Source organism: Primulina eburnea, chromosome 6 (assembly GCF_022965805.1).
Source record: "Primulina eburnea isolate SZY01 chromosome 6, ASM2296580v1, whole genome shotgun sequence".
NCBI classification, from domain to species: Eukaryota; Viridiplantae; Streptophyta; class Magnoliopsida; order Lamiales; family Gesneriaceae; genus Primulina; species Primulina eburnea.
In genome coordinates this window covers 30,068,216-30,094,452 of record NC_133106.1, presented here as the reverse complement: position 1 = coordinate 30,094,452, position 26,237 = coordinate 30,068,216, and the positions used below count along the sequence as shown (strand labels likewise).

At 34.2% G+C, this 26,237-nt stretch overlaps 3 protein-coding genes and 1 pseudogene across 4 annotated transcripts; 2 read left to right on the top strand and 2 right to left on the bottom strand.

Moving 5' to 3' along the window:
• Positions 1 to 1,682: 1,682 nt before the first annotated feature.
• On the top strand, positions 1,683 to 5,082 carry LOC140834149 (ADP,ATP carrier protein, mitochondrial-like). Of its 2 annotated transcripts, none has more exons than XM_073198818.1 (4): positions 1,683 to 1,814; positions 3,312 to 3,826; positions 3,927 to 4,301; positions 4,614 to 5,082. In XM_073198818.1, the coding sequence occupies exons 2-4, from the start codon at positions 3,332 to 3,334 to the stop codon at positions 4,908 to 4,910; spliced, it is 1,167 nt and encodes a 388-aa protein (XP_073054919.1). In that variant the 5' UTR covers positions 1,683 to 1,814; positions 3,312 to 3,331; the 3' UTR covers positions 4,911 to 5,082. The 2 variants fall into 2 exon arrangements, with proteins under 2 accessions (XP_073054919.1, XP_073054920.1); XM_073198819.1 differs by having other exon boundaries at positions 1,686 to 1,814; positions 3,305 to 3,826.
• A 790-nt stretch (positions 5,083 to 5,872) lies between these two features.
• LOC140834148 (uncharacterized) lies at positions 5,873 to 10,115 on the bottom strand. The gene is made up of 6 exons (XM_073198816.1): positions 9,955 to 10,115; positions 9,691 to 9,830; positions 8,227 to 8,579; positions 7,555 to 7,651; positions 7,178 to 7,465; positions 5,873 to 7,053 (listed from the first exon to the last, which is right to left on the bottom strand). Exons 1-6 carry the CDS (start codon positions 10,100 to 10,102, stop codon positions 6,070 to 6,072), a joined length of 2,010 nt encoding a protein of 669 aa, XP_073054917.1. The 5' UTR covers positions 10,103 to 10,115; the 3' UTR covers positions 5,873 to 6,069.
• Positions 10,116 to 17,573: 7,458 nt separating this feature from the next.
• Positions 17,574 to 21,849, top strand: LOC140834147 (E3 ubiquitin-protein ligase BIG BROTHER-like). The gene is made up of 9 exons (XM_073198815.1): positions 17,574 to 17,735; positions 18,222 to 18,313; positions 18,528 to 18,683; positions 19,214 to 19,451; positions 20,359 to 20,393; positions 20,507 to 20,551; positions 20,629 to 20,756; positions 21,357 to 21,465; positions 21,541 to 21,849. The coding sequence occupies exons 3-9, from the start codon at positions 18,543 to 18,545 to the stop codon at positions 21,589 to 21,591; spliced, it is 747 nt and encodes a 248-aa protein (XP_073054916.1). The 5' UTR covers positions 17,574 to 17,735; positions 18,222 to 18,313; positions 18,528 to 18,542; the 3' UTR covers positions 21,592 to 21,849.
• Positions 21,850 to 22,678: 829 nt separating this feature from the next.
• On the bottom strand, positions 22,679 to 25,660 carry LOC140834146 (aldehyde dehydrogenase family 3 member F1-like; annotated as a pseudogene).
• Between the last annotated feature and the right edge of the window lie 577 nt (positions 25,661 to 26,237).

Here is a 26,237-nt window from a genome sequence, read left to right as displayed (position 1 = left end):
TAACCAGCTATAATATTAATAAATTGGTCAGCATCCGGTCTTATAGTGTTTTACACACATATACAATTTTGATAAATTCTAGAAAAATAACTATTATTTTTTCAAATTAAGAATATTATTTTGAACTTTGTTCACTTTGCATATACACGAATACATTTGTTTTACTTTGAAAAATATTTTTAAGAAAATAACTCAACGTTTCATCTAAAAATAAACCATGTGGTTAGAATCCATTTTTTTAAATTATATTCTGATTAATTTTCTTAAGTTTAAAAAAATGCTAGGCATGATATTAAAATTAAAAATATAGGAATTAAACACTACTAATCTGAAAATTTTAGAAATAAAAACAAATTAAGAAAAAAATAACTCTTAGTTTGAATGAAAAGTATTTTAAATTCTGTTAATGTCTCTGTATGGACACTGGAAAAAAATTATATATAATATTTTGAGTAATTAAGTCCTTACATATAAAAAATAAAAAATAAAAAATAAAAAAAGCATTCAACAACTTTATATAAAAGAATTATTGGGCCTTATTGGGTTGCTATTTAAGAATTTCAGTTGGGCTTTCAGAGGACGAGCACAATAACCCAATAACAGAGCCCGATAGTTTTTCTTTTTCTTTTCTTTTTTTTTAAAAAAATCACACCATTAATACAATGCACCCTATAATTAGATTATTTGGCATAAAAGCACCATAACGTGGATTTTTTTTTTATTAAACATAAAATATTAATACATATGATTAAATTTATATTGTTCAAAAAGTGAAAAATTATACACTAAATTTTATCAAAATTATCTAATTTCAAATAATTTAAATTTTTGGATAAAAATTTTATTAATTTTTCCATCTAATTATTTTGTCTAATTGTATATAATAGTTTCAAAGCACGATATAATACATGTCTCAGATTCAACGATAAAATTTAAAATAGAATTCGATGATTTTGTCCAACTAAGATATTGAAATATAATTATTTACTTTTAATATGAATAAATTGTTTTGATTACACATATCCCTTATTTGAATACAAGAGTAGTAACTATATTAGTGAATCTCATGTGAGACCATCTCACGGATCTTAATTTGTGAGACGGATCAATCCTATCGATATTTACAATAAAAAGTAATACTCTTAGTATAAAAAGTAATATTTTTTTATGGATGATCCAAATAAAAGATCCGTCTCAAAAATACAATATGTGAGATCGTTTCATATAAGTTTTCGCCTAACTATATAGAGGCGTGTTGTAATTTTGAATTTATCTAAAATGTAGATTACAATATTTTACTATATTATAATATCATTTTTCTTTATATTTTATTTTATATCCCACTCTTCCAATTTATAACTTCTATTTAAATTTTTTTAAAAAACTATTTCATTCTTTTTTTAGACAACAAACATTGCGTGTCACGATTCGCTAGTGTATGATAATTGATGCAATGATATCATTGTATTACATTTTATGCTAAGAGTATTACTTTTTATTTTGTATATCAGTAGAGTTGACCTGTCTCACATATAAAGATTCGTGAGATCGTCTCACAATAGACCTACTCATAATCATATCATTCCAAAACAAAAAATATTATTTTATATTATATATATATATATATATATATATATAACTTTAAATTTCAATATAATTCCTTTTTTTCCACAAAATTAATTAACTTTTGGAAAAAAACAAAAGAGTGCAAGCATTTAACATGAGGACTGGCCACTAGCAAGACAGCACACCACCACGCTCTGCCATTTCCATTCAGATTCCTCATTCGCCCGACCGAGGCGACCGCCTAGCAGGTAATTCGTCGAATCGTACTGAGTTACGCCAGAATTTGATGGAATTTTACCTGCTTTGTGTCTATATTTTGAATTGTTTACTTCTTCTTCTTTTTTGATGAGGATCTTGCCTGTCGATTTTGTCCGGCTGTTGTTTCTTCTGTTTTCGCTCGGCTGCTTTTGATTCGTTGCCTATTGATTGCTTGAAGTATTAATGCTTGATCCTTCTTCTAGTTCTTCGTTGGATCCGTGGTGGATAGATAAAATAATTATGATACTATTATTGAGATAAGGTCTGCGTAGATCGGTCAGTTTAGATCTGAATGTTTTTTGTTGAACGATCCGAGTATTTGAATTTGACGCAAGGTTAATCATATTTTTGGGAGTGGGAAGTATTTTTGTACCTCTGATATGCTTGTCATTTATTGTTAACCATTGTTTCTGGCTCTTTGGTTGTGTGTACTGGGCAATCTGTGTATTCTGGCTATGCTTTTGTATTTATTTGTGTTACTTTTGTTTATTTTGATCATATTGTTTGTAATGTAATTTGGGCTCTGCTTTTCGTTCCTCATGTTAAAGTTTGTAAGCTGCAGTGATTATGCTCGCCCTCTTGTCTGGTTACTTTTGATTTTACGAGTCCTCCCTGCTTTATTTATGGGTGGTCTATTGTAGTACTGTGGATTTAAGATAAAGATCTTTCAATTTGTGTTTATGTTATCTCATTGAAATGCAAAGCACTCACTGCTTCATTTATGGGTGGTCCACTGTAATACTTTGGATTTAAGATAAAGAGCTTTTAATTGTGTGTTTATGTTATCTCATTGAAATGCAAAGAAATTGTTAACTGGTACTGAAATTCTGTGCTTTTCTTAAGTAGGCAGTCCGTGCCTGATTACCTTCGTGTGTAAATTTTACCAGGGTAGTGTTCTTTTAAATCTGCGTGAATTGTCCAGATATGCATTGTTCTTTTTGTTAAACTTCAGCTAGGCTTCGGAAAGGCATGCCTTAGTATTTACTTTATCCCAGAGAAAGTGATATGTTCAGTGACTTGATATTGGTAAATTGATTGGATGTTTTCCTTTGTGATGCGTAGGTCGATATGAGTTATGGCCGATACCATTGATTATGTTGCTTCATATGTTTGGGATTGATCAGTACACTAAGTTTTACATGCTGTAACCTATGTACTTTCATAATTTCATTTAACGTCCATATTGCAAGTGAAGATATTGTGTTACCACTATCAGATTGTTAACTCGCTGAATATGAATCATCAGTTTATTTTAAAATACTGAGAGGGGCATACCATATCTGTAAATGTGGTTGAAGAGACATAGTTGATCAGTATTCTGGGTAGTGCATTCTTTTTCTGGAAATTTGAGTTGGAGGCGTTATCTGACGTTTGTGCTATATCGTGTTACTGTTAACAATTTAAATGTCCTTGCAAATGACATGCTACTAGTTCTTATCTATTGTTTTTATCTTGGTTTGTTTTGACCACTTATTTTTAGTCTGCAGGAATTCTTTCTAAAGTTAAAATGGTAGATCAGGACCAGCTCCCTACCATTGCCCAGAAGTTGGCTAATCAGCTGCACATGAGTTCCAGTCTGTCACAAGGTGTTCAAACTCGCTATGGTAGCTTCCAGAGGCCTACATATCAGAGACGATTTGCGTATGGAAATCATACAGGATTATGGAATCCAATGACTTGTAAAGCCACTCAGGATCTATCCTTGATTTCGGCTCATGCTTCACCAGTTTTTGTTCAAGCTCCCGCTGAGAAAGGCCTTGCCAGCTTTGCGATCGACTTTCTTATGGGTGGTGTTTCAGCTGCTGTGTCAAAAACTGCTGCTGCCCCTATTGAACGTGTGAAGCTTTTGATTCAGAATCAAGATGAAATGATTAAATCTGGAAGGCTCTCAGAACCGTACAAAGGAATTGGAGAATGCTTCAAGAGAACCATTCGAGATGAGGGATTTGGGTCATTGTGGAGAGGAAACACTGCTAATGTCATTCGTTACTTCCCCACTCAGGTTCACCTGATTTATGAGTATATTTGATCATTGTATATATGCATCCCTTTTCTGTTTTCTATTAGCAAACTTTACTAAATGTCATCCGGATGTATTACAGGCTCTGAACTTTGCATTCAAGGACTATTTCAAGAGACTCTTCAACTTCAAGAAGGACCGCGATGGCTACTGGAAATGGTTCGCTGGAAACCTTGCATCAGGTGGTGCAGCTGGTGCTTCTTCGTTGCTCTTTGTTTATTCCTTGGATTATGCTCGTACACGTCTTGCTAATGATGCCAAGGCAGCAAAGAAGGGAGGAGGTGAGAGGCAATTCAACGGTTTGGTGGATGTCTATAGAAAGACCTTGAAATCTGATGGTGTTGCTGGTCTTTACCGTGGATTCAACATCTCATGTGTTGGTATTATTGTGTACCGTGGTTTATACTTCGGAATGTATGACTCTTTGAAACCTGTGGTCCTTACTGGATCGCTACAGGTTAGTATCTCGACAATAATTCTTTTTCTATGCATCGTCTTCGCAATTAATTGGATTGCATTATTTCAATTATTTATTTATAAAACATATAGAAATTCGAGGTATGAAATTTTATTGATAGCGTATAAGGCTGTGATTTGGTGTCAAGTTTTGTTTCCTTTTTTTCAATTCAGTACAAATACTTGATATTATCAAAATCCAATTTTCTGCAACTTAATGCAACTAAGGATGCATTTTCGATGTAACACATAGACCAAATACTTTGTGGAACCTAGATGTCAGCAACTAAGATTTACCTGTTCATGATTACAGGATAGTTTCTTTGCTAGCTTTGCCCTTGGTTGGCTCATCACTAATGGTGCCGGTCTTGCCTCTTACCCAATTGATACCGTCCGTAGAAGAATGATGATGACGTCTGGTGAAGCTGTGAAGTACAAGAGCTCGATGGATGCATTTGCCCAAATCCTCAAGAATGAAGGTGCCAAATCTTTGTTCAAAGGTGCGGGTGCCAACATTCTTCGTGCTGTCGCTGGTGCTGGTGTTCTTGCTGGATACGACAAACTTCAAATGGTCGTATTGGGTAAGAAATATGGCTCTGGTGGAGGTTAAGTTCACCTTTCTTTGAATTTTGGAAAGATAGATGGTGATGAAAATCTTTCTGTTCAGTTTAAGAATCTTTAAATATGAGCGCAATTTGAATAATCTAAATTTCAATCGTCCAAACATTGCTTGGTTCCTATTATGGAAGAGGCTACCATCTTGATGGATCGTGTTTATTTTTCCTGAGATTTGAATTTAAGATGAAATGCATTCAAACTTGTGGTTATTTCATCATATTTATTTAGAATACTATTATAGAATTAAAATAAATTAAAACTTCTGTTGTTCATGATTTCATTCCAGTGATATTGAACATTCTGTGCCAACTTCATTTTTTATGTTTATATATAATAGAAAAATAGTTTTTTTTTCAAGTTCTGAAAAAAATCTGAATTTCGAAAGACATATTTTCTGATTTTTGTTTTTAAATACATATTTTTTATAATAAAAACTTAGCAAAACACCACTATTCTTAGTGTGTGCTATTTGAGAGCGAATTCTAGAATTTTAACAAGAAGTTAACCTCGTTGAAAAATAATAGTTTATGTTAGTAACCTTAGAAAATTAGAGGTGTCTACGAAAACGTGAAGTTACGTTTCAATCAAAGGATTTCATTTGAGAAATAGGCTTGAAAGAATGAATTTAATCGAATCGCTCGCTTAGTTAAAGGATTTGAAATACGTTGGTTAGACCCTTTAGTTTTATCTGAAAAGAAATTGTTTAGGATTGAGAAAGTCCATGAATATAAATTATACGAACAATTTAAGATGATTAGTGGTAAAAATTTGAATTCCAAATCAACTAAATGTCAACTTCCAAATGCGGCTATTAACGTATTCCAACTGAATTGGAGACTCAGATCATATCGGAAGGAACCCATGTCACAAAACACGAATCCTACAACGCAAGCAATGATGGAACATCTCTCAATAACGTCGGAACTGACTACAAAAGCAAAGAAGTATCAGAAAGAACACAAAATACAGTCTCATTAGAAACCAAGATTTTATGTTAATACAATGATAAACAACCCAATGGTGGAACAAGTGGTCTCCCGCAATTTGAATCTAGAGTCCCAAGTTACTACTCTACGTGCATTATAAGTGAAATAAAGTTCACTGAAATTTTCACCTGTTTCATAAAAAAACAAACTTTTTGGTTTTCCCCATCAATTTCTGGATTTCTTCCTGGATTTTGATGAATTCTTGGATCGTTCGGTGCTTGCATTCTGAGTATGCCCTTTAGAGTTGGTCGTTTGGTTCGACTTCAAGTTCAGATTACTAGAAGACTCTTTATCTTTAACAACTGCACCCTGCGAACCTCTTATCTGAGCTGCTCTCTTATCCTTCCTCTTTGGCCTGTAACTAGACCTTTCCCTCTTCGGCAGCCATCTTTCTGGATCCGGTGGGGGACCCGGATTTGCAGGGTCAAACCCTTTTGGATACTTTGGCTTTCTCTTCCTTTTCTTCTTTGGTTTCTCCTTGTTCTTAGATTCGTATGCTTCAGCAACGCCCAAAGTAGGACCGTTGCTCTCAACATGCTTTGCACCAGAGGTTTTCTCCAAACTCTCAACATCAACTCCCTTCAGATTATATAGCGGTTTCAATTGCTTCTCATAAGCTTCTGCCTTCTCAATATTGGTATGAGCAGTAGTTTGAATAAGCCCTACCAAGGCCTCGATGCTCCCATGGTTTTTCACAAGTTCCTCGTAGAGACGAGCTGCCTCATCCTTCTTTCCATGTCTGAGCTTAAATGAAGCAGCCTCTTGCATGATGATATCAAGTTTATTGTCTTCGGTCATGGCATCCGACCACCACCGAATCGCAGCATCAAACACAGAATCAGCACCATCAATATCTCCAGCTCGTTCTTTAAGAGAGACAAGGGTCGCAACAGTTGCAGGCTTATGTTGAATATCAGGTATTTTCAGTAGAGAGTCGGCCGCTATTTGAGGATGGCCTGCAGCTGCAGCAATCTGTGCACGGGCGAGTAGGATGATGTTCGACTTATCTGGAAATTTACTTGCAGACTGCCCTAGTAGCTCCTCGGCTTTATTGGCCTTGTTCTCCCTTACATGTACAGCAGCTTGAAGTAGCACAGGTAATATACTGTTAGGAAACATGCTTGGTAGAGCAGAAGCAAGTTCTCGTGCCTGCAGATCCTTTCTCGATTAAATAAATTCGATAACACGGGAGATATGGGGACAGAGGTTGAAATGATTATCCATAAGGAAGACCCTTGGATCAGAGGTTTACAAATCGAGTAATTGTATTTACCTGATCTACTTTATTAGAGTGTAGCAGCAATAAAAGACGGTTAACAAAGATTGCTTCCTTTTGTTTTTGCGAGAGCTTTAGGTCAAGATCCCGAGCAAGATGAAAGGTCAGAGGTCCTTCACTTTTCTCTATCAATTTATCTAGTTTTCTCAAACCATCAGACGCGTCCTTGGGGCCCTTTAATGCAACAAAGTTGTTTGTCGATACTGCAAGTGAGGATTCATCTGCTAGATTTCTCTTGATAATGTTGGAATAAGATTCAAAGGCTTCTTGAGTATTACCCAGGATCTGTAGGAAAACACATTTAAACTGTGCTACACTACCACCATCGAAGTAGAAGATAACAGTGTCTCAAATATAATATATTACAATCTCACATGTTTAACATATGCCAACTGAACAGCTACAGGAGCCAATTCAATCTCAATATCATCATCTGCTAAATTCTCTTCCATCAATGTTTCCTGCCCAATCCTTAAAAAGATATTGAGGTCAGAATATATGAAAAGTTCCCAATGTAAGTTTTTATTGTCACCATCAGTACAACACTGAATTCTAAGAAAGTTTCTGATGTATGAAGGGCGGTGATTTACCTTAATGATTTTATGCAAAGAAATATAAAATAATATAAAAGATCATCCATAAACATACATGGAAAAGAATGGGAAACTCCACTTCTGAGGATGCATGAGAATAAAATTGCCGAGTAAAAAAAAACAAATCAACCCATTCAACATGATACAGCCGTATTATTCTATTACGTCTTTGATAATATAACAAACTTGTCTCCAAATGATAAAATTTGTGTAAATTTTGCATTTCATTGTCAGTACTGAACGAAACTAAGAAAAGTTTGATGCAATTCAACTCGAGCCAAAGTTCAAAACTTGCATTGATACTCAGCTCTACAGACTTATTTGAGAAACAAGCACATGCAAGTTCTTAAGATGACGTAGGTCACATTATGAATAACACCAAAAAGATGGAAGCAAACAACAGAACAAGATTAAATTCTTTATTTGAGTTTCTACAAGACAGCTGCATATTACCTTCGAGCTGATAACAACAGTTGCTCAGCATCTTTATATTTGTTTCTTTCTATCAATGAACAAGCAGCATTATATGCCAGTTCAAAACTGCTGGTCACTTTAACTTTGAGAGAATCCATTGTCCCCTGAACGTCAGAAGCTCTCCCAGCAGAAACCAAGCCAGCAACAAAATTTATCTCTAACGAATCTATCTTAGTCCTCTGGAGCCTTTGATAAACATCCACACAAGCATCCATTTTTCCTAGACGAAATAAAATCTGCGATTCTAACAACATGGCAGCAGTGTTATCTTCTTTCCCTTTCAAGCACTCCAAAGCCTCATTCAACTTATTTTGCCGGTACAAACAGTACGCCTATTAAGAAAATTTCAGAGTCCATAAATATGAAGAGTTTTCTGCTAGATAAACAAATGCAAAAACCTTAGCGACAAATGAAATAGTGTTGAAGTTTGCAAATATCATCTTATGCTAGCTACTCAAACAGAGTGGATTCTTCTACTTATGACAATATATACAAAACTGAGAGAAAAAAATAGAACAAAAAAAATTGCCGTAAAGTATCAGTAATACATTGCATATACTTCCCTGTATCCACATCGACCAACAAAAGTTTCTCAACCCAATCTAGAATCGTTTACCATCTAATTTATTGCTGATAAAGAGTGACATATCTCCAACGGCAACAGTCCTCGAGAAACTGAATACAGGTTTAAAAATCGTCAATGTACTGGTCAAGTTAAGACTTGTCAATCCTTATCCCGACTTCAATGATATCAATAGGAATGATGCTAGTTTTACTTTCAAAGCGAATAAACAAGGTCACTTCAGCTGGTGCCATCAACTTTTTTCTATTTGGATTCTTTCTCCCCCTCTCCAATGATTTTATTCAAAGGTAACACTTGAAATACTTTTGAAGAAAACGTATCAAAATCCTTCACTTACCAGAAATTTAATCATGACGCACTAACAACTCATTGCAACACATAAAATATCATTACCAGAGTTGAATGACGCTGTTTAAGGATGCAACATTTAACCTTAGTAAGGCAGTTCCAAAATTATCACCAAATGTTTCAACACGGTCCTATTGTTCAGATTATGCTAAACATTTCTCATACCACATGCATCATTAATATATTCCGAAAATATTCATTCCCGAAATATTACAACTTCAATACTGAGATTCTTCTCGACACAGCAAGATTGAATTCCGCTAAGCATGGACAAAGATACAACAAAATAAAGAACCGAATTTTTGCTTTCTTTTTTCTCAGAGCTTATGCAACCAAATAGATAACTTGTTATGCCGAAAAAAATGACAGCTGGCTTGAGAATAACTATCTCAATCAGGCTAACATCAATTTGCACAATTGTGTCAGTCATCTAAACTCCTCCTCGGGTACCCTTTCCAGAATCACAACCTTATTGCTACAAAGAATTAAGAGGTCCACTCGGCCAAAAGTACCTTGAAGAAACTGAAATCAATCAAAGATTTCTTCGAAAAACCTTCAATAGTCAACAATGCATCGTCAATGGAATCATTCTTAATCAACCCCACCACTTTGCATCTAATCGCGTCTTCATCTCCCGGCGCAATTTTAAGAACTAAATCCTCCAAAAAACCACAAGTTAATTACACAATTGTCAAGAAAAACACACACAAATATTCAATTACAGTACCCTGCAAGCTGATTCAAACGCAAAAATTCGCAAAACACGTCATAAAAACCTTGATTCGACACTTTGATGGCTTGCTCGAATTCTGAGCGTTCGATGTGGCGATTGAGAGAGGTGAAGAGATCTTCAATGGCAACGGCGGGGTCCGCCGCGGCGGCGGAGGCGGCCGGTTTCGCCTTTTCTTTAGCTTTCGGAGCCATTTTCACGCATGTGCTTCCGCAAGCATCTTGCAAATTTATTTGAGGGCCACTCTTTTTATTGGGCCAGACTAGGCACACTAGCCCAGGTCTACTAGTTGTTTCTAATGGCCAGACAAGGCCCAATTTTATTTTCCTCCAATTTCTATCGACTAATTTTATTTGATTATCCTCGTTAGCCTCACTACAATAGCATCAATTATTCACTCTCCCTTTACAACCAATTACGCAAACTTGTAATTCATATGAATCGAACATATATGACGTTATATTTTTCTCTTATATCTATTGTTAGATCGAAAGCTTATTGTTTTACATAAATGATGATCGGCGATAATCGTGCAACTCAAATTTATTACAATATTAAGTTTTATCTTTCGATTAATTTGCCATCAGAAGACAATTATTTTTCCTCCAAATAATTTATGCTTTTTAACTTGGTACGAATTTTGTTATTTTTGATATATATGGGGTGAGGTTTTGTTACAATTGGGGATCGAACTCGAGATATCGTCTCAAATTTGAAACCTTGATACTATATGAACTTATCGACTCGAATTTTGATCTTAAATTAATTGTTAATTTTCCAATTGGCCAAGATTTGGCAATGGTATTCAAAGTTGTTATTTTTTAATTTAGTCGTGTTATTTCATGATATGATGATGTTACAAGGAGTGAGCTTAGATATGGTCCCATTTGTTTGATGAAAGTGATGATACATACATATATATATATATATATATATATATATATATATATATATATATATATATATCCGATTTCATAAGTATTTAGTTTTGAAAAATCTTGGATTTGTTGTGCTTGTTTTGACTTGGTTCCAGATTCTCCAGTCCATTTTCTTGCCCACAAATAGAAACCATGGAAATTATTTGGGGGACCAAAACCGAAAACAACATAATGAAAATGAATACTTGAAAAAAATGTGTGAATCTTATTGTCTTCACTAGTACAGTTTTTGTTTTTACTTCGCCACTGGTTACTTCAGCGATTATTAATTATGAAGTATTATATATCAATCAACTTCGGTAATAACACTGACGAAGTAAAACATTATTTTTTACTTCACAATTTAAAAAACGCGGGCGTCACTTCTAATTTTTTGTAACATTTTACTTCGATAGCGTGCTTTTGATGAATTAAAAAGTTAAAAAAAAATTGAAATTTATATTTAGTGAAGTAAAACAATGAACCACATTTGTTACCGATATGTTTGGGGAGAATTTCGACATGGTCCAAACTTGGAACCAACAGGGACTCAATTAGTTTTTATAGCTTTTCAATTCTTTTTATATGTTTATATTTGACTCTTATAAAATTTGGTATTTTGAATGAAGAATTTGAAATTAGATGTATTTGATATTCATCTAAATGATTCAGGAAATAGCTAATGGAGGATTTGACAATGGATTTAATCAAATTAACCAAGGTTGCATTTAGATTTGACGGAGTATTTGAAGGAATATTAGGTCTACAGCAAAACGATCTCGCGAATCTATATCATTGAGTTGAGTCGGCTTAGCCTATATTTTTACAGTGAAAAATATTAATTTTGACATAAAATGTAATAATTTTTTCATGGATCAGTTCTGTCGGGTCGAAGATCCGTATCACAAAATTGACCTCCGAGACGGTCTCGTAAGAGTTTTGTGTTGAATAAATGATTTGAAATACTTATATATTAAGATGAATTTGAAATCCACCACTCAAAAAGTAACCAATTAGAATTTGAAATTCATTTACAAATAGATAACGCAAATAAACCAATGAATTTGTCATTAGAGATTTGAAATCATTAGCTACGAATCCATAAATCCGAAGGATTTGTGGTTGTGGCTTTGAAATTCTTAGCTTCAGATCCATGAATCAAAATGCAACATAAACAATCAAATTGTACACGACTTCAAATCTTCTCACCCAAGAACAACCTTATTTGGATGAAAAGATTCAATCCAAGAAAGGAATAATTGATGAAAGTTGGGTTATATTTCAAATAACTCATATCTTGAAAATATTTGAAATCATCATAATTACTACTAAAATTACATTACATTATATATGATTAATTTGACATCTGCTTCAATTTTGTCAATCCAAGTAAGTCAAAAAATTTGAAATACATCAATTCAAACACACAACATAAATCTATAAACTCGGCTGTTTAGATAAGAGTATTACAAGTGTATTCAAATAAGTTAAATAAATTCACTTATGTATCGAACCGATCGTTGCACACCCTTATGTACTTTTCATTGAACAAATACATTTATCCATATGAAAATTTTATCTCTCACGGGGGTTTGGAAGATGATAACTTGTGACATTGGCATTGTCATGTGTATCGACAAAGCTCCAAAAGTCGTATCGATCCTTCAATTGAACGTCAGCTTTTTTGTACCCTTCACATGATTCATGACAACCTGCGGTCCTAACAAATATTAAATTACATACATACAAATATACTTATATAACATAAAGTGAAAATTATAATATAAAATAATTGATATTTAAATTACACCTAACGCTATATTTTATCATATTCGACATTGCTCATATCTCCTTCGGATCCATATTTGTATTTGTATGTTTATACTAGATATTAAAGTGAGTATATTTATTCTCTTCAATGTGTGTGACGGTCTCGCGTATCTATATATGTGAGAAAGACGATACATTTTATAAATTCAGTAAAAAGAATAATATTTTTGACATTATTTTTATAGGTCGAGTCGAAGATCTGTATTAGAAAATTACATCGTGAGATTAACTAATAGGATTTTTTTGTGTATTAAATTTGAAGGAGTCATGATATTTTTTTTATAAACCCAAAATATTTTTTTTAATCTGTATGTATACTTTTTAATTTTAAAATTAAATAAAAACATCACTTACAACATAAAAAAATTATTATAAAATACGTTTTAACAGTTTTAATTTTAATATAATATATGTATACACACAACGTGAAAAAAAGGCTCTAGTTATATATCAAGCAAGAGATTTTTCCCTTAAATTAATTCCTATTCATTTTTCTTTATTGGTAATTTTATGTTTTTATTAACATAGAAAAAAAAAGTCATCAATGCAGGTTGAGTTCACCTTGACGTTACGCGAACTGCTCATGTCAAGCTCAAATTTCATGTCGAGTTCGTGCCATGTGGGCTCACATACAAGCTTCAAGTCTATGACATCAACTTGACTCAAGGGAGACTTGTGATATTCCACACAACGAGATCAGCCCACTCTCTGCAGCCTAGATAAAAAAAAGCCATCCAAAGGCTCACCTCCAACCCAGTTACTAAGTTTCGCTGGGAGCTCATCTCAGCTAACCTCTCGAATACTCTTTATTAACAATCGAGTCATATCCGACGTCTTGAGTCGACCCCACCTTCGAGGTCCATATGACCTCCCAAATACTTGTTATTAACAATCAAGTCTTATCCGACCTCCCGAGCTGACATCATTGTCGAGGTCCTAGTCGACCTCACGCATACCCGTTATTGACAATCTAATCATAGCCAACCTCACCATCGAGGTCCCAGCCAACCTCCCAATACCCATCATTATGGCTATTAAGAAATTTGTAGCCAAACTCCCAAGCCGAGCTCCCATACAAAAGCCTAGACTGGCTCGCTTCATGTTAGACGAGCTCATGTCCTAAATAAGCTCCTACACAAACAAGAGTTACAGTCAAGATATAACTTTACTCGCATGATAACTCTTCTCCTGTAAGCACAAAATTTTAATGATTGTTCATTGACGACGTTTCTTACAAAGTATCAGGAGGTTTATGAAAAAACTGTCGCATGACGGTTGTACAAACCGTGTCTATTTGACGGATGTTATAGCAACGGTTTTGAGAAACGTGCGATTTTTAGATCCGCGACTTGAAAACCGTCGCTATTAGCGAGGTTATGAAAAACCGTTGCTATTAGCGACGGATTTTTTACAAACCGTCGACCGTTGCCGGTGTCGCGGAGGCGGTCGTCGGTTCGGCGGCGACGGTCGTCAGTGGTGGTAGTGAATTAGGAGAGGGTGGAAAAATCGGAAGATTAAGAGTGGATAAGTATACTAAATTATCAGTAATTGTCCAACAGTAGTGCGGGTTCTTCCTATTACACGGGCCTCTGATTAATAAAATCAACCAAAAGGTGATTAGCGGATAAAATAATCATCCGGCTAATCACCCGAACCAAGAGCCTCTATATTTTTTATTCTCGCAGATGGATTACGCCAGAAAAACCCTTATACCACCCTTCTAACATTCTTGCTCATGTTTTCAAGATTTCTTCGACGCGAGCTGACCTCCTGGATATCTTTCCTGACCCTTCGGATCACTATTTTTAGCAACATTACCTTCAAATACTAAATCTATTTCTAATATAAGTTATTTTAGCATTTAATTTCTTTACTTTAACTTGGCTTGTATAATATTAACCATCACACATAAATCCGTATTTAATCCATGATTTTACACACACGACAATCATCCTCCCGAAAATGCTAAAATGTATATCTATCTATCTATCTATCTATATATATATATATATATATATCTGTGTGTGTGTGTGTGTGTGATTATGATTAAGAAAATAATTATACCTATTTAAGTTTGAATAAGTATATTGTGAGATGGTCTCACAAATAAATATCCATGAAACATGTCAACTCTGTTCATAGTTACAATAAAAAATTAATATTTTTGATATAAAAATTAATTTTTTTTTTCATGGGTTACCCAAATAGAAGATATGTATCACAAAATTGATCAATAAAACTGTTTCATAAGAATTTTGTGTTTAAGATTTATTATTGATTATTTATAGGCCAACTAAAAGAAGATATTTGGTATTTTTTTTAAAAAAAAGAAGTTATTTGGTAAGCATATAATATATAAGAATATTACTTTCGGTGACAAATAAGTTGAACGGTTTACAACTTCCTTTGGGCCCAACATCTATTTTATTCCTTGCTTCCACAAAATACAAGTTCAATTTAAATTTAAATCATTTTAAAAAAATGGACTAATGCCAACAATTATCCCTTAAATCGGAGTTCCATGGGTTAAATTTTCTAGAGTATTGATTAATTAGCTCGATATCGTGTTTAAGTATTTTATAAATTGTTGAAATAAACCGTCAATAAAAAAAGATTACATTTTAAACAATAATTCAAATAAAAATTTAATTAGTTAAGAGATCTCAAACTTGAATACTCAAACATGACACAACTATAACTAGACTCAACATCAAGATGATCTCGAACTTAGTTATTTTCAACTATCGATTGAAATGTAATGCATGTGACCAGCTCCAGTCGCTTGTATTTTAACGAGTTGTAGTCAAACCTGATACAACTATAACTAGACTCAACGTCAAGATAATCTCGAACTTAGTTATTTTCGACCTTCGATTGAAATGCATGTGAGGAGCTTCACTCACTTGTACTTTAATGTGAGTTCTACTCCTGTGTAGTAATTTTTATAAAGTTAAATTAATATTTCAAACATTATGTTTGGATTGTTCGTATTAAAAATTATAATTCAACTCGTTCAACCATAGAACATTCTAAATATTATATTTCTGAATTATAAAATATTCAATTTATTTCTGGCTTATGATTATAATTTTTTTAGAAGCACAATTCTCCCATTTATTTAATTAATTAATTAAAAAAAATTAACTAATGGTGAAAGACAAGGAAGAAGTAAAGTAGAAGAAACCGAGCCATGCCTTTCACCTTAACTTTTACCCGAAATAATTGTATGGGCCCGCCGGTCGCCTTCCTACCACTTTAACTTTTACTCGGAATACTTCCAACCGATTATTCCGGTTCCCAGTCAAAGTACTCAGTGGACCCCACAAGATCGAGCCCCCAATGGCCACGTCAGCTATTCAGCTGACCAAACATTAATTAGGCTACCAAAATTTGCTCACCAAACAATTATTTTACTACTATTTTTAATTTATTTATTTATATATTAAAGGTAACACTATTTCTAAAGGTTCTCATTTTTAAAAAAAAAACTAAATCTATATAAATTATTTTTAAATAAAAAAATTCGATTAATGTTTAATAAATTATGGTTGATCTAAATTTTTCACGAATTTATCCTAATTGAATTATGTAAAAAAATGTATTTTATTTATAATACATTTTTATTTTACTTTTTTTTTAATCCCAAATCGAAATTTATTTTTTTAAATTTTATCACTAAACCTAGGATGACATATGTTTGGTTTATTTACATTGTTTGATTACATAATATGTATGGATTTTTTTTTTATTACAACATCGAAATAGAGTTTGTGTCGATTTTAAATAATTTTTTTAATATATTCATATAAATTAATGAATATTTCAATGATCATAGGAGAAGAAATACATTTAATACCTTATAGACAAACACAAAAGAATTTTGACTTGGACATGAGATTGAATGCATTTTATCTTTCACAAATCAAGTAAAAGTTCAGTTTTACATAAACACAATCATACAGCACAATATCTCTCGAGAGACAATTTCATAAGTCAATTTTATGATACAAATCTTTTATTTGAGTAAATCTGCTCATTATATAAAATATTTTTAATTTTTTAATATTCCAAATATAATGTATATATCATATTTAGCGATATCTTCTATTTTTCCATCAGAGAAGGATATTTAATTTGTTTATTATAATAAAGAGTATGTCTCATGTGAGACCTTCTCACGGATCATAATATGTGAGACGAGTCAACCCTACCCATATTTACAATAGAAAGTAATACTATTAGTATAAAAAATAATACTTTTTCATGGGTGACCCAAATAATAGATCTGTTTCACAAATACGACATGTGAGACCGTCTCAAACAAATTTTTACTTATAATAAACTAACGACCATAACATATAACAAATTGTTTATACAAACACTCATTAATAAAAGTAAAAATAGAAAATTTTTATAATTAAAAATTTCATAAATTTTTTAATTTGTGTGAAAAAAAGATGTAGACAAATTTGTGTGAAAAAAAGATGTAGACATGTGAGACCGTCTCAGGCAAATTTTTACTTATATGTTAACTTTAATTTTTAAAAGAGTAGGTCTCATGTGAGACCGTCTCACAGATCACAATCTGTGAGACGGGTCAACCCTATCCATATTCACAATAAAAAGTAATACTCTTAGCATAAAAAGTAATACTTTTCCATGGATTATCCAAATAAAGATCCGTCTCACAAAATACGACCCGTGAGACCGTCTCACACAAGTTTTTGCCTTTTTAAAATATTGATGTATTGGATTCCAAAAATAAGTGATTTGGCCGTAAAATTTCATTTTGCTAAATCCAGACACTTTCCGCTTTCGCCATAACTATACACCTTCGTTGATTGTACCTCGTGCAACGGTTGTCGTACCTTGTGTCTTCTTTATCATCTTGTGTCTTCTTTATCATCTCACTGTATATTATTTTTGTTGAATGCATAATGGGAAAGAGACAAGGGTGAACTCATTGCTCTCGTTTTCATGCGCTTTTCACACACTACTCGCTCTGGAGAGATAATGAGGCAGGAAAAGGGGTGTCTCTCTCTTTGATCAGCCCAAGATTTTCATTCGGGAAGCCATGAATGTCGGTTATTTAATCCTTTCCTTTTTCCATGTTCGGTTTGTGTATCTATTGCAGCATTGATTTACACGAAATCGGAGTTTTGGTCTGGTTTTGGAGCCTTTGATTGCTGGGTTTCTTTTTTCTTTTCTGACGTGAATTGGACGTGGTATTGGTTTTGATTTGTGGGTTTCCTCCTGTGTTGGATTTCGTTGTGATTCGTTCCATTTTCGAGGGAGTTGAAGAAATCTTGAAATGAGCTCACTTTGATTCGTATTATTCATCTGGCTGCTGTTATATTTTTGTGAAAAGGATGGGATTTTTTTTTTCGGTTCTATGAATTTAATTGTTCACGACGATTATCTTGAGTAATTTTTTAAGTTTTTTTTGGTGGATTTCTCTCCGTTGGGAGATATTTGTTCTCGTAATGTCGTTTGCCATGATTTCCGATTATTTTATTCAGTGCAAAAAAAGAAGAAGAGATAATAACATCTGATGTCTTCATTGTAGGTAAATCGGCAGTCTTGATTTTCAGAAATCTTGTTATTTTCTGCATTTCGAACAATATTTGTCGGGGCTCAAACTCAACAAATCAATCACAGGTAAAAAAAAATGTGTTTATGCCCGGAGAAACTAGGATCATGTGGTTGGTTGGATGAATTAATATATTTGGGTTAAATTAATTACGAAATTTGTATTTTTTTGGGACATGGGCCCACGTGGTTCTTCCAGCTTGTGCTATTAGCTCTCAGTATTACAACCTTAATTGGATTCTGTAAGGTTTAAATGTTTGATCATTGCTTTTTGGATGCTCAGAACTTTTTTCTGAAAATGAGCTGGAACACTCAGATGGATGTTTATTACCAAGACCATTCGATGCCTTACAATTCAATTGGAAGCTTTGTGGATTTTTTTGGAGGTCTTACTTATGACCATGTCAATTACATTTTTGCCGATGTTCCATACGTACAGGTATTGTACCAGAAACATTTTATCCTTTTTTCTCATAGGATGGTGTTTATATTAAGATTTAAACATAGTTTCTTCGTTGCTCATAGTGGTTGCATATTTGGAGAACTTGTGAGGATATATTAATTAATAAACTCTAAGCTCATGCTGTGTAGGAGGTGCTTGAGTGTCTTGATGCTTGTTCAAGATGGCTTGGTTGTGTGAAAGCCTAAGTTGATGTAAAACTGTTAGCCGAAGATGACTTATATATCATCCATTCTACTTAAAATCAAGCTACTCTGAGTCAGTGAGAGTGTTTTAACCAATTTCCTGTTGCTCATGTGATTAAATAGCATTAAATTTGATGAGATTTTATGTTAAGAAATGAATGGTTGAACTTTATACCTTCTAATCGATGTAATCGAGGTGTCTTTTGTTTCTCTTGCTATTGAGTTGGTCTAGGATATCAAATAAGTTTCATTCACAATTTGAGCGAACCATGAATAACATGCATGTGGTGAAGGAACGTGTGTGATTGGCTGAATTGTGTGCAGGAGAATGCTTACCCAGCAACCAATTCTAATCTATACAAATTTGCTGCATCTGAACCGGGAAGTTTGTCATATTATGAATATGGGCACGGCTGTGTGGTTAATAATCACGTCTCAGGGACTAACGAATATGGCGGACATTTGGAAAACCCATCAGGTCTGGCTGGCAATCAAGCTACTATTTCGCATGCACACCAGGCTGAAATTTCAAGCACCGGTTCCCATGCTAGTCCTTTAGAGTGTGAGTTCTGGTTTATTTCCTTTCTTTTCTTGATTCCGGTTATAGGTGTGGGTGGTTTTTAGGTGTCATAAAATTCAAAACCATTAGTTCGGTACTTCGGTTTCTGACCTTTCCAAAACCGAAATGCAAATACATGTAAACCTAACTGAAATTGCGATTTTTTTTCTTGCCCATTTTTTTATTCTATTTTTTTCTGTAACTTTATCCTACCAAAATTTTAAGTGATGAGATAACAAAACTCTTCATTTCATATAATATAATAACATAAAAAGAGCAAGTCATTGTCTATTCATGTTGATATATGGTTTAACTTAAACCAAAGCTTTAGCATCTATTTAAGTTTTAGTTTAAACCGTGGATTGGGTGTTCCACGCTGCAATTTTCCGCTTTGGATTGGAACCAAACCACAATTTCCAGAAACTGTTGGTTTCGGTTATTTTTTGTTTTCGTATCAGTGTTACAGTTTTTGGTGTAATCTGTACATGCCTTATGGGTGTTAGTTTTTGAAAGGAAGCAATCAATTAGTCCTTGAAAATATGTTCACAGCTTGGTTCCTTTTCTTTGCACGACGACTCTTGTTTTACAGAAAGTTCCGGCATTGGTCAGATGCACCTGCAATTTTATGCTACGTGGTTTAACTTGTATAAATTTTTTTCGGAAAAAAGAGAAACAATTGGTGCCCTTGTTTGTGATGTAAAAAATTGGGGTAAGGAGAGGATTGACGACTACACAATGAATGTACATTCCGTTAAGAAATTTGCGTTTTATTCATGCAAGCTGCTTCAATGTATGCAATATTATTATTTGTGGAGTTTTACTTTAATGTTGTCTTCTTTCCGTAATTGAGTCTCTCATTTCAATGAATGACAACCATACTTTAAAGAAAACTCTTTCTTTGTAATTATAGGTCTTCGGAATCCTCAGGCTGCTCGTGATTATGAGGTAGGTGAATTTCCCTATCATGGTCAAAGCTTCTCTGTTATCCGCATTTTATAAAAATTTTGAGAGAGAAAAATACCGAAAATGATTCTTTTTGCCTCTTTGCATGAATGAAGGTTGTTTGGCAAGACAACATTGATCCTGATAATATGACCTATGAGGTTTGAACACGCTGTTTATTACTCTGATTCGGCATGCCCTAGAAACATAAATTTATGCATTTTAATACTCCTTACAGGAGTTACTTGAGCTAGGTGAAGCAGTTGGAACTCAAAGTAGAGGTCTTTCCCAGGATCAAATTGCATTGCTTCCAATTTCAAAGTTCAAATGGACCTTATTCTTTAGAAAGAAATTCCGAGGTGAAAGGTAAGAATGTAGGCTCTTACTCCCAAGTATCTCCACCAAGTCTGTGTCGAAAAAATCTGTTAACAGCCTTTCTGTTGTCCCTGTTTCATTGTCATTCCAATTTTCCAGATTCATTTCTATTTTTTTTTTATCTGATTTGTCTCCAATGCTTGAATAGCTTATGCTAAAAAGTTGATAGCATTACTTTTGTTCCATGGGATATATATAGTCTTTTGTGTTGATACTGTCCACGTTTCATCGACATAGGAAAATTGCATCAGATTTTGACAGTCGACAGTTCTAGTCAAAGAGGGTTTCCATCATCTGCATGTCTTGCCAAAGTTCAACTTTTCTCAGAGTAGATGACCAAAATGATACTTTTTTAGAGCTAACCATAGGATTGTCACTATCTACCCCCATACAGTGTAATTGATTCTGTTTTGAATAAACCAGACTGAAGGAGAAAAAATTCTCAACATGTAGAAATAACCTCCCTGTCTTCAATGCATACTTTTTGCATCTGCTGATCAATACATTGACACCTTTCAACACTAGTGTACAATTTATTTTTTATATTTAATATTGTTGAGCTGTATTTACTCGTTTCATTTGGTTACAAAGGTGCGTAATTTGCCAAATGGAGTACAAAAGAGGCGATAAGCGAATTATCCTTCCGTGCAAACATCTCTATCATACTGGTTGTGGGAGCAGATGGCTTAGCATTAACAAAGTAAGCCACCGTGCTTCCCTTTCTTTCTCAATTCCTCCAACCATAATAGATACTGATAAATCTACTATACAACAGGCTTGTCCCATTTGTTACAAGGAGGTGATTGTTGATGTTCCGAAGCACTAATGTATGCTCTTCTGTGCATTGGATGGTCGCTTCTTTTCGTATTCTTCTTCTTCTTCTTGTGTTTTTTGCTCGGGTTATAGTATCTTATTACCACTTTATAATTTTCTTTTTAATCCTTATTCACCCTTATTTTTCTGTCTATTTATGTTGCTTTTCGAGTATTAAAATTCTTGGTATATAAGATCGATGGTGCTGGGACTTGATACAATTTGTTGGAGTATATCTATCGACTGCAACATGTTGTCCTCTTTTGAGAAATCTTCGAGTACTTCTTTGCTCTAAATGACTATGTTTTTATCGACTCTAACGGCAGTGAAACTAACAGCACTTAGGCTACGTTTGATTGGAAGTATAGGATAAACTAATAATTAGTATGTAAATGATAAAGAAAATGATTGTGGTAGGATGGATTAATATGGGGTAAAATAATATTATGTTTGGTAAGATTTTTAAGTGTAGGATAATTTTGAATTTTTTGATGAGAAGACGAAATTGCCCTTCTCTTTCGCGGCAACGGCGGCCGGAAATGGTCCGCCGGAAACGGCCGGCCGGAAATTTCGGCCGGCGCCGGAAATGGTCGGCGCCGGCGGTCGGCCGGTGCTCGGCCGGCGGCCGGCGGGGGGCGGCGGGAAGTGGTGGTGAGTTTGAATTTAGGAGAAGGGTAAAATTGGAAAAATAGGATGGATTAAGAGTACGATAAATAATCCTAGGGGGTGAGGAGGTATTATTTTAACCTACCTAATATAACCTAATCATTCATAGGAGGGATAAGGTGGGTTAAATAATCACGCGTACCAAACGAGGGATAAAGTAGGTTAAATAATATAAACTTACTTTATCCCTCAAACCAAACGGAGCCTTAAAAGTTTACATAAGAAATATGCATTGTCATAGTATATAAACGTTTCAACCTCGATAGTTCGAGGTGCGACTTAACACGATATTAAAACTCAGATGGTCTTAGGAGCGCTACGCCGGCCTAAGCGGCCTAGACGCTAGGTGCTAGTCTAGCATTCGACTACCGCCCAACGAGTTTTAATCTTGCAATCCAAGGCGTGGGTGTCATTACTGGATTTTAGTTTAGATATACAGAAATAGATTGACATAATGAAACCAAGCATCGTGCAAAATGCAAACATCCACAACTCATTGTAAGTTTGCAACACCACAAATAAATACGTAATTTAAAACAAATCTCTCTCAAATTATTATGATTTTTTGAGCCCCAACATGATGAGAACAATTCCAAGATAATTAAACCTATAGGCAGATTTGAAAAGCCACAGCTTTCGTTCATTCCATGGAGGATATCGGAACCAAAAATCCATAAGATAACCTCGATCAGCTACCGTCTTCTCGTGCGAGAACAAGTCGAACGAGAATTTCCCGTGGTAGCTACCGAAGCCACATTCGCCGACCCCTCCGAACGGAGAATGTTTCGGCTATATACTGCACTCGAAAAAACTATATAAATTTAATATCAAGAATATTTATATATGTCGGGGTCGAATAAAATACCTGAAATTTTTACTACCTGAATAATTGCATCATTGAAAACAATGCTCCCCGAAGATGTCTCGGACGACAACCTTTCCATCAGCTTTTTATCTGTCGTGAATCCGTATATCGCGAGTGCTTTCGGGTTCGAGTTTATGAAATCAATACTATCTTCAATTTTTTCCAGCTGAGAAAAATAAATAAATAAAAGTTCAGGGAAGTCCCATTTAATTTGTATTCATTTTTAAAAAAATAAAAATTATAGAAATAAAATTTCAATTAAACTATATGAACAAAAAAAATAAAAAATTATGAGTGTGTGTAGCTTACAGTAATTATTGGAAGCAATGGACCAAAGATTTCTTCAGTCATGATTCCAGCTTTAAGTGGTGGATCAACCAAAAGAGTTGGTTCAATCAGCCTACACAAAATAGTGGCTAAGTTTCCATATCATTTGGACAAAATCTTATATAAAATTTTCTATTGGACAGAATATAATATTTTTATCATTTCTAATTTATTTTTTCAATAAAAATATATAGAATTAATTATATAATTCTCAAAATTTTCATGCCTACCATTAAGAAAACAATGAATGGATCGAACTTACAGGTTATCTTCGTCTAGTTTACCGCCGTAAACAACAGAATCTTCAACACCGCGTTCGTGCAACAGATTTCGCAACCGTGAGAAATGGTTCTTGTTGACTATTTTAGCCATGGATTTTGTTTCTTTTATATTTTCTCCGAAAGAACTCAAGATTTCAGCCTTCAACATTTCTACCTGAATGAATAATTAACAAAATTTTGAATCAGAATCGAAAATATTTGTCACAATATATAATTTGAAATTTCAGCTAGCCAACTATACCAAAATGGGTGCAAACTTCTTTTCCACAAGGATATAATCAATGGCTACACAAGCTTGGGCAGCACAAGTCCCAAATTTTGCTGAAACTATTCGTTTTACTGCCATCTAATATTGCATAATATCAAGAAAAATGAAACCCATTAACTTTTTTTTTAAAAAAAATAAATTTAAAATAAACATATATGTAAATTAATATAAAAATTGGGAAATTACCTTTTTATCCCAAGAACTTGAAAGAGAATCAACAATTGCAGGACATTTCCACCCAACTCTAAAGCGACAGGGGTAAGATTATTGGCCGCAGCGGTCATAACAATTCGACCAACTCGTTTACTACCTTTTGGAGTTTAAAAATGCAATCATAGATTTATGTGAATACAAGAATATGAATTTTGTCTGCTTGTTAGCTAAAATTTCAGTCTTAGTTCGCTATCTCTTTATTTTTTTTCTGGGACGGAGTCTGAAGTTCAAGACTCGATCGTAATAAATCCCTCGTCATATGTATATTTTCTCGTGACAAATTAATTAAATAATGAAAGACAAATATACCTGTAAAAAAGATTTTGTCCCATTTGAGTTGCAAAAGCTTCTCACCGACAGATGGACCACCTTGAATGATTTTAATGGCATTAGAGTCCAAATAAGTTTGCATCAGATCAGCCAAAACTGAAGAAGAAGATGGAGCAAGTTCTGACGGCTTTAGGACTGCTGCATTCCCCGCAGCAATTGCTCCTACCAGAGCTTCCAATGATATTCCTAAAATTTCCCAAAATTAAAAGAATTTACTAATTACATAATTTTTTTTAGATAATCAGAATTTAAATAAAGAAAATTATTTAAAAAAACAAATTTTATAGAAGAAATTCTCGTCCGTCTGAGTAAAATCAAGCAAGTTGTTATCTATCATACCATGAATTTTCTTACCAATTTGGTTTCAAACTTTGAAACCAATTTGTCCACCTTCACTACATAACCGAAAACTGCGAAAATTATGGAGAAAATTGAACATGTACCAAAAGGAACGTTCCAACATGATATGATGAGGATGACTCCGAGGGGCTCGGGGACTAATGCCGCCTTCGCAGGGAAAGCCACGACCGGCAACTTAATCTGTAAATTCAGTACACAATTTATTTGCAAAATCAGACATTAGGTACATGTAATTTACAGTCCATTTTGTGTTATCAACGAATAAAACTTATTCGTAATGCTATCATACATATATTAACTGAATCAAGCAGATTTCTGAGATGGGAACAAGAAATCAGACCTTTTTTCTTGACATCCATTTCTTCAAATTTTTCAAAGCATGATTCACGGTTTTGATCAAGGGTCCTATCTGCACAAGACATCAACACACTCACACAATAATTACGTATACCTATACGTATACGTATATGTATATGTATGTATATATGTATCATGTATGTACCTCATCTCTGTAGGCTTCCACTGGATGTTTGCCAAGGTCTTGCATGAGAGCATTCAAAATGGTATCCTCTTTCTCTTCAAGAAAAGATAGCAAAGCTTTGAGCTGTGATTTCCTCCATGATCCTTCCTTTGTTCTCCCTGATTTGAAAGTGTCCCTCAACTCTTTCATCTTCCATTCCAAATCCAGTTCAGTGGGATCTTCCATTACTGGGATTTGGTTGGATAACACTTCTGAAAAACAGACTCAAGTCATTGGTATTTATGCTAAGATTCAAACACATTTAAGGTCATGAGGTCCATATATTCAGACATAGACTTCACGACCCCAAATGCATTGGACCGTTGGATATCACATCAGTTAGAGTAGTGATGTAGCATCGTGGCATAAGGCACAAGGCATTTGGATTAAAAAATTTATATTAAATTGATACCTCAGGGATGAACCCTCAAGATCCGACCCAAACTCTCAGCCCATCTCTAAGGCCCACAGGTGAATGGCCCATGACAAGTCCAGGTATTCTCCTATAAATACCAGGTTCGACCGTATGATTTGAGATTCAATATATCGTTTTCAGCAGCACCCTTAACTGCTCCCCATATATCCTCAGTATCTGACTTGAGCGTCGGAGGGGCTACGCCAGGACACCCTCCTAACGATTTTATTTGTGATTTCAGGCTCAGGGTAATTTCGGAACTTGTGTCTGGATTATTGACACTTGCTGGAATCGGACCCTAAATTTCCCGTGAGTATCATAAATGATGTTTTGGAAACGGTAAAAAGTTGGATTATGAATAATGGTTATGTTCTCTATAAAAAAACAATTATGATGATCATGCTAGAAAGGTGA

What these genes read in the sequence shown, in the direction of transcription:
- LOC140834149 (XM_073198818.1), top strand. Translation starts at nt 3,332, where the DNA reads ATGGTAGATCAGGACCAGCTCCCTACCATTGCCCAGAAGTTGGCTAAT. An exon ending in TTCGTTACTTCCCCACTCAG is followed by an intron (nt 3,827 to 3,926) that starts GTTCACCTGATT and finishes GATGTATTACAG; the next exon opens with GCTCTGAACTTTGCATTCAA. An exon ending in TCCTTACTGGATCGCTACAG is followed by an intron (nt 4,302 to 4,613) that starts GTTAGTATCTCG and finishes TCATGATTACAG; the next exon opens with GATAGTTTCTTTGCTAGCTT.
- LOC140834148 (XM_073198816.1), bottom strand. Translation starts at nt 10,102, where the DNA reads ATGGCTCCGAAAGCTAAAGAAAAGGCGAAACCGGCCGCCTCCGCCGCC. An exon ending in CATCAAAGTGTCGAATCAAG is followed by an intron (nt 9,831 to 9,954) that starts GTTTTTATGACG and finishes TGGAGGATTTAG; the next exon opens with TTCTTAAAATTGCGCCGGGA. An exon ending in ACTCTAATAAAGTAGATCAG is followed by an intron (nt 7,054 to 7,177) that starts GTAAATACAATT and finishes AAGGATCTGCAG; the next exon opens with GCACGAGAACTTGCTTCTGC.
- LOC140834147 (XM_073198815.1), top strand. Translation starts at nt 18,543, where the DNA reads ATGAGCTGGAACACTCAGATGGATGTTTATTACCAAGACCATTCGATG. An exon ending in CCGATGTTCCATACGTACAG is followed by an intron (nt 18,684 to 19,213) that starts GTATTGTACCAG and finishes AATTGTGTGCAG; the next exon opens with GAGAATGCTTACCCAGCAAC. An exon ending in GATGGCTTAGCATTAACAAA is followed by an intron (nt 21,466 to 21,540) that starts GTAAGCCACCGT and finishes ACTATACAACAG; the next exon opens with GCTTGTCCCATTTGTTACAA.